Source organism: Zingiber officinale, chromosome 7A, assembly GCF_018446385.1.
Source record: "Zingiber officinale cultivar Zhangliang chromosome 7A, Zo_v1.1, whole genome shotgun sequence".
NCBI lineage: Eukaryota > Viridiplantae > Streptophyta > Magnoliopsida > Zingiberales > Zingiberaceae > Zingiber > Zingiber officinale.
The window spans coordinates 68102237-68115089 of record NC_055998.1 but is presented as its reverse complement, the minus strand read 5'-3'; the positions used below and the strand labels follow the sequence as shown (position 1 = coordinate 68115089).

Here is a 12853-nt window from a genome sequence, read left to right as displayed (position 1 = left end):
TTTAATTATTTTTCTATTCCTTACCTCTCATTCCTCTCTCAATTTCACAAGCAATGTTGGCGAGGTGATCACTCTCCAACAATCGCATCCAGCAATCACCTCCGGTCCCCTCTCTTCAACTACCTATTGTTGGTGCTCCAAAAAAATTATTGTCACTTTGTTATTCTCGTCATAGCTCATCTTCTCCTCACTATTACTTCTCCCCGTGGTGATATTTCTATTTCTCATCCGTTTTGTGATCCAGATTGATCTTTTCACGTGATCTATAGAATTTTATTCCAATATAGGTTGGTTCATCTTGGCACCATATGGCATTCTCAACATGTTAATAGAGATTTTGGTTTGTTCATATGTATTGGTCAAAATATACAATGCAATTTGTCTGCTCCTAATATCAAATGAAATCACAAACCAAATCAAGGCACCAATTGTGCAACTATTGGATACAGAGCAAGTGTACATTTAAATTTGATTAGAGTCTGAATTACATAATTTTGCAGGTACATCAAGAACTATCTTCGAAAAGACAATAACCAAAAGAGAAATGGTAAACAAGAACTGCATTAAGTGAGTCAAAACAAAGTTCTTAACATGGATTATTTGAAAATAATAAAGGTTTTAATCAAAATGGTGTGGTCTGATACATTAACCAGCATAAGATTCCTTGCAAGTTACAAAATCTAGTGCTAATAAGTTGAACCCAAGAAAGCAAAATGTAGTCAGACTCGGTTTGCCTAATGACAATCAAATATATGTAAAATTCACCTGAACATATGAATCAGCAGCAGGAACCATGTGCAGATTTTCTGATCCAACAAAAGCTGGAAACATAGAGAAAATTGAAAATAAATTACTTTCTAGAGTTTCATTGCCAATTCAATAGAACAATTCCTACTATCTGGGGAAAATACAAGTTTTAATAAACAGTTAAACAAGCCAAGGCAAATGTTCAAAATTTCAGAAAAAGAATGTAAGCCATAGTTTTTCTCAGAATTCCCACGACTTCTCTAAGCCTATTTAATCAACCTAATTTAAGACAAGATCCACATGAAATCTGACTCGAATGAAGCCAAGGAATCTAACCATCTAGTATACAAACAACCTCAAATTTCTATCCACCTATTTCACCAAAAATAGCCCAACTGAGCAGAGATGTGTAGTCAATTCTTGGTTCTGAGAAGTTCAACATATAAATTGAAGATCTAAAATAAAATCACTCTGCCTTGCTAATCAGATTAGAAGAGAAGAAAACAGTGGCTGTTAGAGAATGTAGATGTGGAATGACAACATGATCTCATGGCCTGAGATGACTTTGTTAGCACCCTCATCATTGATTCTACCAAAGTAAATATATTTCAGTTAAGACATTGCTAACTGAGAAGAATCCCAAAATGATGTAGATAAATAAACCCCACTGCCATGTCTTCAAAAGACACAGTTAGATACTAATATCGCAAATGAAAGAACAAGTGATGACAAACTACAACCAACTAGGCTTATAACAACTTCGGGTTGCTTCTAGCAAAGTCAAACTCCAAAGTAAACCATTTTGCATGGTACAGACTGACAGATAATTAGTTCCAACAAATAATGAAATTTTGATAACAGTAACAAACATAATTAGGCAGAAGTCTTTCGATGTTGATTTCAGTAACTATGCCAATTTCAATAACAAGACTCAACAGTACCCTCACTGTCCTGACACTCGAAAAAGGGAAGCCAATATGGTTTTGGACTTTGATCCCCAGCTATTTAGTTGCTTTTTACCAAAACAAAAATGTTACTCGGAATATGAGTTATAATTTCTATTAAATAACTGAAAAAGATACAAACAAGCATCTCAACTCTCGAACATGCTTTACTAGTAAAGAGTATCCCAACTGAGGTCTTATTAGGATTCTACAAATATGGTAATACCAGAATGAGTGTTTTGCTGTCAAAGGGAGCAAAGATTTTCATAGTTGTTTTGTGAGATCAACACTAAATTATTCTTAAATCAATGCAGCTCCTGAGACATTTGAAATTTGAATCGGTTAATCAACATGTACAGTGATATATCTTGGTCAACAACCAAAATGTTGGACTAGTATAAACAGATTAGAATGGGTACGAGTATTGATGCATAGTCTCAGATCTGATTTGATATCATCAAAGTATGTGTCAGAACTATAGCAGTTGGAACTTGGAAGACTAAGTACAACTAACTTAAGTCATGGGTTTGAGATGAACTTCATTGAATTATATAAACTTAATATTTTGTTGCATGCACTATACAATTATACTTATAATATACAGTTATTGTCATGTACAAGTCATTGTATGTTTAATTGAGTAATTACATGGAATGAGATCTAAGTTAGGTTTCATCAGGTTTTAAATGAGTTAAATTAGATTTATAGGGTTTAAGTTTGTTTAACTTGATAAAGGCTAAAACAAAATGGAAATATATGGAAGAAACATGTCAATTATGTGACATATGAAACAGTTGGTTTCTATTTCAGTGTACAGATGAAGATGAATGCAACACCAATGCAGACTAGCATGGAACCAAGTTTTAAATTATACTTTTAACACCCATATAACTAAAAAAACGTGAATCAAGTAAACTACATCATGAAAAGCAAGGTAAAAAATTCAATTTTATTTTTGGTCTAAACTAAAAGTTGCTATTTTGTTGAACCAGATTGTAGACTCTTTAACAAATTCACATAATCATAGAAATAAAATAATTTCAGCTCTTCTATGTTTCAACCATTGGAATAAAGTTGAATATTGTTCAAAATATGAGTTTGATTGTAGGGCATTGCCTATTTTGAAGAACACCATCCATAAAACATGCCTAGATCATAAAATAGAAGTAGCTGATATTAATAATTGAAAAGGAGACATATTTAAGAATTTGTTTTTCTACCCTTAGCCTTTAAACCATGTAGTCATATATGCTCTAAGCAACACTTGGCCAACTTTTTTTTCAACATGTGTCATCAATCACACATGAGTAGAAAAATTCGATGGTGTAGATAGAGGATATAGATGGGTTCATGATGTAGTGCCTTCACATAGAAATCACATAGTCGTGACGCGTAGTTCCTTATTGCCAAGATCACATTTCTCATGCGGAACGAGTGAATGTTCATGCCTTCAATTGGACAACACTCCTTGGTGTGGCATGAAATATTTTGAAAAAGATTGCTTTGCATAAGCAAGCCACAAAGAAAGTCAACACAACCTACTTGACCCCATCACTAAGATAACCAAGCCCTTTTCCTCCTTAGCTCTCAATCATCTTCCACTACTCTTCCATCATCTCCAAGAAGACTAACTTGAGTTTCTTTAATAGAAGGCGTCCCCTACTAACCATAATTCATTGTCACCATCATTCCTAGGAAGATTCACAAGAAACTAGCATATTAGAAGCCCTCACGCCCACAAAATGGGGCAACATTGCGGTTAGAGAAAAAAATTCAATACCTATTGAGTCTAACCTTTAGCAAAGAAGAGCTGTATTTTATAGCTATTAATGCAACAATATGCAACAATCACATACATTCGATTCTACTATGACAATTGGGACCGAATCTCTAGTTTTATAAGTTCATCAATTGTAAATTCCAGAGCTTCACACTGCATAACTAGGGATAGAGAGACTAACAAATCTTAGCTCATGCTGTGAGTGTTGGTGCAATCAACCTATGGTTAAGGTTGATCAAGTTCGAATTAGGTTTCGATATTTGATCAATATGGTTGATCGAGATGAAGTCAAGATTGACAATATACTTAACCGTCAAAAACTCCAAGTAGATCACGGTTGATTGGACACTTGTTAGTTAGAAGTCAAATTGAGAATTAGCAAGGGAAAGGTCTGAATAGGTCATGGTTGACTGGACTTGACAGTTGAAAATTCAACAGGAAGTTGACAAGAGAGAAATCCAAGTAGGTCATAGTTAACTGGACAATTTTAGTGATGGAAGTCCTAACAAAGAATCGAATGTTAGACATATAAGTGGAAATCCTAATAGGTCATAGAAAATCAGAAGTTAAGCATGTGAACGGAAGTCCTAACAAGCCATAGAATAACGGAAGTTGGACACATGATACAAGTCCTAATAGGTCACGGAGGATTGCATGTTGGGCATGTAAAGGGAAGTCTTGATAGATCATAGAGGACTGAATATCGGTCATGTAACAGAAATCTAAGCAGGTTATGGAGGACTGGATGTTTAGCAAGAAATGAAATCCTAGGAAGTCAAGGGTGAGTGGATGCTAGGCCAGGTTGAAAGTGCTAGAGAAGAAGATTCTAGGCAATGAAAGTCTTAAAAAAAGTCGAGGTCAACCTATCATAAGCATACGAGGAAGCCTCGGAGACTTGGGATCTCTTAGCATAAGAGAATTCGGTGTGAATAATGGTTTTAGCACTATGAACAGTATTTTTGGCACTTCAACTGACACAGTCGTACTAATCGACTAGCACACCTAAAACCATAAGTTGATTTATGATTTTTGCATTAGTCAAATGTTAAGAACAAAGTAATCAACTAACGCAACTAAAACCACAAATTGGTTTATGATTTTGAATAAACCCTCAACTTCACGGTTTTGCACAGAAAGTTTATTAGTCGATTATGGCAGTTGACTAACTTGAATTCTGAGAGAACTGAATCTTCGAGTCGACTAGGTCAATCGACTAGGAAGAGTGTTAGTCAACTGATATACACTTTCCAACAAGTATTAATACAGATTTGAATGTCCAAAAGTATTGAATGGTCAATTAATCACCAAATAAAGCAATCAGTAGACTAGTGGGATGCAAGCAGTCAACTAATGCCTAGAAATTTCGAAGGATACCTGCTCGATTTGAATGATGATATAAAGCTTCAAGAGACTTCATCTTCCATAAAGAACTCCGACAAAACAACTTTCATTCCCCTGTGTTTTGTGCAAGAAGAAAGTTTTGTTTCTCAAAAGATTTTCTTGTGTTTTACATTACTACTCCTGCTTTGAAAAGTTATTTGGCAAGGAGAAAAATAGTGGTGTTTTCGGTGGACTCTAGGATCATGGAGTAGCAACCTAAAAGTTATGAACAACATAAAATCAAGGTGTTTCTACTATTGTGGTTTGATTAAGTGTTGTTCTTTCCACTGCGTATTCAACATTACATAAGCATCAATCAAACCTCGAAAGGAAGCTATTCACACTCCCCCGCCACCCCTCTAGCAGCACAACTTTGAGCTGGTCCAGCAATGAGAACATAAAAGTTGTAGCAAGCAGATCACCTTCCAAAGCGATTGAGACTAGATTACTAAAAATTTCTAAAGACGTAATACTCAACTACGTCCTTTTAGTTCCTCAACTAAACTGCAACTTACTATTAGTTAGTAAATTCACCTGAGATTATAATTGTGTTATTATATTTCCTCTAACAATTTTAGCTCATCTCATGAGACATAATAGTCGGTAGGGGTGTCAAAAATGAACCCGACCCAACCCGAGTCGACCCGAAAAAAATCAAGTTCGGGTTGAGAGTTGTCAGGTTCAAATTGGTTCGGGTTGACCCAAGTTGACCCAAATTTAGGTTTTAGTGGATTTTCGAAGTTAAATCAAATTTTATTTTAAAAATTAAGATATTTTTAATGTATACCAATATTAATGTTAGTATGATAATGAAACAGTATTAGATAAAAGTGAAGAATTATTTGAAAAATAACAAAAAAAAAAAGTCATTTTTAATCTTATTATTTGGGCTATTCGGGTCAGGTTCAGGTTTAGGGGTTTTGGGTTGTATCGGGTTGGATCGAGTTTAGGTTGAGATTTTTTATAATTTTTTTTCAACCCGAACCCGACCCGACCCACCCAAATTGACACCCCTAATAGTTGGTATAACAAATGGATCACTTTCCAAAGCGATTGACACCGGATTAGCAAAATTTAAAAATACCTAACACTCGACTTCATCCTTTTAGTGCCTCAATTAAGCTACAGTTTACTATTAGTTAGTAAACTTTCCCAAGATCATAATTATGTTACTAAATTTTCTCCAATTTCTTATGAATTTTATGTCTTGGACCCGAAGATGATTGGTAATGGTAAAGAGTGCTTAGGGTTTTATCTACTCGAGGCGAATGATTGTTCTAAAAGGAAAGATCATTCTGCGTCTTTAAGTCAAAATCTAATTTTTGCTTTTCGAAGGGGTCAATGCTATTATGTTATGGTACTATAGTTTAGGACATCAAATTGTATATATCCTACAAATCTTTTTCTAGCTCTTTTTAACGATAACAATCCAAATGAGTTTCACTGTGATATTCGTCAATTCACAAAACATGTTGAAAATTCTTATCCTAACCTACTATACAAAGAATTCCTTTTGCATTAATATATAGTGATTTGTGGGGATTGTTGACCAAAAATATTATTGGATCGCGTTGGTTCATAACATTTATAGATGATCACACTAAACTTATATGAGTTTTCCTAATGAAAGAAAAATTAAAGGTCGGTCTAATATTTCAAAAATTCAATACCATGGTTCAAATTCAATTCCAAACCAAAATCCAAATTTTGAAATCAGACGATGTAAAGGAATATTTTGCATTCATTCTTAGTGATTTCGTAGTAAGTCAAGGGATCATTCATCTAAGCTCTTGTGTTAACATACCTCAAACTAGAATTGGGGAAGACATATTCACTACAATCTACCTCAGCCCCGTGTTAAATCATATTTAAAACACATTATTTGCACATCTCATATCCTCCATCCCTCTCAAGTTTTTTAAACGCTCCGCTATTATCCATATTTATAGCCAATACAGGGGAAAACGTAATCCCAGAGTCATTAGTGTATTTTATTGGGATATTCTTCCCATAAAAAGGGTATAAATGTTATTCTCCAATTACAAGAAAATTCTAGCTCCATGTATGTTGCATTTTTTGAACATCAATTGTACCCAAAGGCCAAAGTTAGATATTCAGTGGAGTAATTTCACACAAGAGTATCGGCTTTGGGACATTAATGTGATAGATATTCCTCATGCTTCATCAAATCTAGTCGATACCCAGATAGAAACTTTCCCTGCTCACCAAAATGAACCCACAATCCCATACCTTGACTCATCACCAAAATGAACCCATGATCCCATACCTTGACTCATCTACAGAAATGTGCGAACTTCCAATAGCACCCCCATCCCTGCTCACCAAAATGAATCCTCAGTCCCATACCTTGACTCAGCACCAAAATGAACCCATGACCCCATACCTTGACTCATCTACAGAAATGTGTGAACTTACACACACACACACACAAAAACAAACATTTCTACTTCTCCAACAGTTATTCAGCCAAACAAAATTCCAAGTCTCCCTAGTCTTTTTGTTCCCTAAACACTACTCAATCCAAAAACAACAAAACCCTTAACACCTATCCAATAAGGAAACAAAGCTAAAGGAGATAGAGCACCAAGTACCTCATGAGCAAATCCAAGAATCAAAATCGGACTCAAGATCAAAAAAAAAAAAAAAATACAAGGCAACCCTAATCCTAAGTCTTCTAAAGATAGCGATCTTCCTATTGCAAAACAAGAGAGTTAGAGAATGCATAAAACATGCAATCTATAACTTTGTATTGAATCAAGGGTAGGTTCGACTTAGTAGCACAAGGTCAATTGAATAAACAAACTTGAACAACTTATTAACTAAATGAATAACTTTGAATACATTTGTGTTCAACTCGTTAATGTTCATGACTAGAGATTGTGAACTATTCGTGTGTCCACAAACAAAGTTTGACAAGTTTAAAAATATAAAAGTTTCAGATAATCAAATAAGCTTGAATTGAGAGTTCGATAATAAACAAACCAAGCTCAAGCGTGTAAAAAGGAAATCAAGCATGAACAACCATTTCAATGGCTTCATCATTTTAAGCTCGGCTTGGCTTGACTCAGTTACCTTATCAAGCAAACTTGAACACCACAAAGTTTGGCTCGATTTAGCTCATTTGCATGCTTAATCAAGGGCTATATGACAAATCAAGTGTTTTGTGGCAAGTTTGGACTAAACATGGATTCTTATATTTATACATGAAGCTCTCACAATATTGAAATGGAAGGCTACGATTGTAGAAAGATCCAATTACTAGAGAAGATTGAAACCTACCATCTTGAAAGTGCTTTGTAGGCTACAAATGTGTCATTACAATTAAATATAAAGAAGATGGAAATGTTGATTGGTTCACGACTCGACTAATTGCAAAAGTATTCACACAATCCTATAGAATCAATTATGAAGAAACTCACTCCAGTAGCTGAATTGAAGATAGTTTAAATTCTCCTATCTGGTCACAAATCTAGACTGCTCACTCCATTAATATCAAAAAATGTTTTCCTCAACAAAGACCTAGCAGAAAAAGTTTACATGGGCATCCCTCCTTAATGAGTCACAAGTATGTAGGTCGAAACGATCATTATATGAATTTAAATAATTCACAAGAGCCTAGTTTGACAATTTACCAAAGTAATCAAGTAGCAGTATGGTTATAAACAATGCCATGGGATCACTTGTTAAAGTTTCACCTCAAGGGAGAATTGTTAACCTTATTATATATGTGGATGACATTATTCAAACAGAAATCATATGCAAAGATAAGCATACCAAAGAATTCAAAATTAAAATTTAAGAAGCTTCAGGCATTTTCTTGGAATGAAATAACTCAGTCAAAAGTAGGGATCTTAGTCTCTCAACAAAATATGTTTTGGCCCTTCTGAGAATAACTGATGGTCAGATGCAAACCAACAAAGACTCCCATGGACTCAATAATCAAACTATGAACAAAAGAGGATTGTGCACCAGTTGATAATGACAAATAGCAAAGACTCGTGGAAAAAAAATCATATTTGCTTCACACAAGACCCGCAAGATCCGGCATTGGCTATTTGATTAGTATAGTGAGCCAATTCATGAATAATCAAGACATGGAGGCAGTTTATAGGATGCTCAGATATTTAAAACTAACATGAGGAAAGGAAAGGGCTTTGTATTTTAGAAAATAGATATATATACTGACTAGGCAAGATCAATAGTAGAACGAAAATCACTTCTAGGTATTACACATATGTATTGTTAAATATTGATTTTTATATAGAAAAAAATCAAATATTAATAATAAATTAGCCGATAAAATATCAAATTAAGTTTTCCAAAAATTTTGAATCGACAAAATAGATTGAGTCGGACATTAGAAATGAAACTTAGACATCAAGTTGAATTCGGATTGAGTTTGGATTAAATCCATAAGATAGGCGCAGGGATTATGATTACGTAGATTCAAACTGGGGTCCATTTGTGTTTGATTTGGCCAATTTATGGCCAAACCAAATTTTAAATAGATTAAACTAGTTCAATCAATTTAAAACCCTCACCATTCACACCACCTCTCCTCTTCTTCTGTCCACACACCAGCTTCCCATCTCCTTTCTCCTCCTTTTTATTCTCCCCTTCTTCTTCCAGCATCAGAAGATTGCAGCTGTTCCTCCCTCTTCCTGTATTCTTCCCAGAAGCAACTCTTGCTTTTACTCTCCTTCCAGCCAACAGCAAGTCCAGCATCTCACCAGCAACGACTTCTCCTCCTCAATTCCAGCCTCCAGCAACAGCAAGCAAATCCTATTTCCTTTATTTTTTCCTTTTCCAGCAACACAGTTTTTCCTTTCGTCCTTTTTCTAGCAACCCCAATACAGCAGCTTTCTTTCTTCTTCCAGCCAAAAACAGCTATCCACTTCTTCCTTGTCTTTTTCTATCCCACCAGCAGAATAGCTTCTTCCTGTTTATTTTCCAGCAAGAAGCCAGCATCATCTACTCTTCCGGCCAACAACAGCAGCAGCTCCACCAGCTGCTTCTTCCAGCTAGCAACCATGCCTCTCCTCCCCTCCACGCACTCAGTGCAGGACAAGCAATAAACTTTTCTTCTGCTCAGATTTGGTTTATTCTTGGCTGGAAATTTCAATTAAACTTTATGGTTTGAGAAATCCTACAAATTGTGTAGCAGTAATGTTGCTGAATGGACTTTTATTTCGGGGGAGATAGATCGGAATTTGTTTTAGTGACCTTAGAAGATTAGTGGATCCTTTTGCATCCTAAACAACTTATACTAATGTTGTTCATACCAGTTCATATGGTGTAAACTATTGTTAGTAAGTCGTGTTTAGTGATGTTATGGGTTATTAGAAGTGAGATTAAGGTTGCTAGGATGCTTGGTATAGGAAAAATAAATGGTTGATTTGGACTAATTACGATTTGTAGCATAGGTTTGAATGAAACATTTATATTGTTTCATTGATTGGGGAAAGGCGAAAGATTTTAAATTTAGAATCTCATTTTTAGGTTGACATTATCTAGAATTTGATAACTAAATAAAGTTGGCATACAATAGTACGAGGTATCATGTAGAAATTGGAAATATATTGAGGTAGCAACATTAAAATTTGGTCAAATGACTTCAAAATTTAGTAAATTTTATGTTCTAATAATATTATCATTATTAGATATTTATTTTGAGTTCTAAGTTATTTTCATATTATATTTGTAGATAAGAGTTCGAGTGTTGTTACTTGGAGTTCCGAGCTTTTAGCTATATATAAAGGTGAGTAAATATATCCTTTAAATTGCATATATATGTCCTTGTGCATGAATGAATAGATAAAATGGATTATATATGCTTGTATAACTACTTTTGAAAAATAGGATTAAAATAATATTTAAAAATAGTAAAATGGGTTTTAAAATAATTAAAGTATTATGGAATAAATAATTGATATCCTTTTATATTCACATGGGAATTAAGATGGCTATTGTAAAAATTAAAATGAATTTCTAAATTACTCTTCAGTTGATACTAGCTATATATTACTTAGACCTTCTATGTTATTTGATGATTTATATGAAGCTACTTGCACTTTCATATTGTGTAACTCATATTTGCGAACCCTATATGATACATCAATAAATTAGCATAATTTATACTAAAAAGTTAGTTTAGGTTATTTGTTCAAACTAACTAATAAGATGTGAAACTAGAATAAAATAATTGTAATAAAAAGAATTCCAGTAAAAGAATAAAAATATTAAATGGCACTATACGGATGTAGTAACGAATAATCGCCGGTGGTCAAGGTTTAAAATCTCATACCATGCCGGATGGCACGAGCAAAATTTGTTGTTCCTCCTGCCAACCAACATCGGCACCATGGGCAACCGTGATCCCACAATGATCTCTACAGGGTCGCAGGGATGTCGTGATCGCGCTATCCCGCGGGTCGTGGGGGAGCCGCGATCCATGGGTTGTGGGGGTGCCACAATCCCATAGGTCGCATGGGCGTCGCAATCTCACGGCTCACATTTTCTTTTTACAAAAAAAAAAATATTGTATTTTGTATTTTCGTTTTTTTATTTTTTTAATATTTAAGTTAAAATTTTCATTTTAAAACCGAAACTATATCAACATAATATGATACCGAAATCGCATCATTGCGGTTATAAACCGAAACTTCACTATTTATTTGTGCGCTGCCGATATATTATTGTATATCACCGGTAAGTGGGTTTTTATCTTCTATGTCAAATAACTTATTACATTTTGAGAATACTGGCTCTAATAATTCATTTTTTAGTGAATTTGCTGATAGTTGATTTTTACTAGACTTATAGCATTAGTTGTAGCAAAAGATGATTATGCTCACCCCAGGTGTCACTCATAGTCCATCCTCTGGTTATGTGAAGAGAGGTAAATCACGGAATCAACTTATAGCCGACCGCCAAATTGGCTAGGAGGTGAGAGGGATTTTTTTCCCTGAGGGCATGTGCCCTCCGAGAATTGATCCCTTGCCCCATTGTAACAAGTCTGTCACCCTCTAACGAACTAGGCATCATGAGTATTTTTTTTTTTGAATAAGTGGCTGAGACCCTCTTTTAATACCCTATTGCACCATGAAGCTTGATCTTGTACATAACTTCCTCAAGATTCAAAATTTAACTTGAGAAAATATGTGTGATGTAACTAAAAGTTGTGCATATGAAGTGTGCAAACTGTCTCTAGTATTTACTACCATGAAAAATTGTGAAGATTATACAGCTGTAGGTATAATCGAATTCTAGATGTACAAGGATAAATAAAATTTTTCTCTAGCTTCACTCACTTCAAGTTATAGGTTAATCTTGGAATTAGTTGATGCCACAAATAAAGATAGAAAATTTTGTCCTTTGAGTAATCAATACCATACAAGTGCATTTCTATTTAACAAGCACACCTCGATGATCATGCGCATAAACTTCTTGTTGTATTTGCTTAATCTATTTTTCTTAAATTATCCCTTACAGAAATAAGTTAATAATAATGGAAATTTTCTGTCAAACAACAAAACCAAATCATATCAATTGAAAAATTAGCAGTCAATTTTAAACTACTTAAATTCCTGCAACTATGTTGGCTTACCAGATAGTATCTGTGTGCCCATACCATACAAGTGCATTTCTATTTAACAAGCACACCTCGATGATCATGCGCATAAACTTCTTGTTGTATTTGCTTAATCTATTTTTCTTAAATTATCCCTTACAGAAATAAGTTAATAATAATGGCAATTTTCTGTCAAACAACAAAACCAAATCATATCAATTGAAAAATTAGCAGTCAATTTTAAACTATTTAAATTCCTGCAACTATGTTGGCTTACCAGATAGTATCTGTGTGCCCATCAACTTTGTAAACAGAAACATTCCGAGCCCACAAGCAAAAGCCACAAAAAGTAGCATAGATATCTGATGTTGTACTATTTTTCTATCCTGCAACAATAATATTCAATTATCA

The 12853-nt window shown here is 34.4% G+C and overlaps 1 protein-coding gene across 3 annotated transcripts in view; it reads right to left on the bottom strand.

Annotated features, from left to right (window-relative positions):
• Positions 1 to 732: 732 nt before the first annotated feature.
• The window catches only part of LOC122001473 (protein DETOXIFICATION 47, chloroplastic-like), a 32408-nt gene continuing 20287 nt past the window's right edge, over positions 733 to 12853 (bottom strand). For 2 of the 3 annotated variants that reach the window (XM_042556230.1, XM_042556231.1), the window contains 2 exons: positions 12720 to 12828; positions 733 to 821 (listed from right to left, as the gene is read on the bottom strand). In XM_042556230.1, the coding sequence (XP_042412164.1) occupies positions 745 to 821; positions 12720 to 12828 (186 nt within the window). In that variant the 3' untranslated portion in view covers positions 733 to 744. The remainder of the gene's footprint in view (positions 822 to 12719; positions 12829 to 12853) is intronic. The other variant, XR_006117383.1, reaches the window with a different exon arrangement.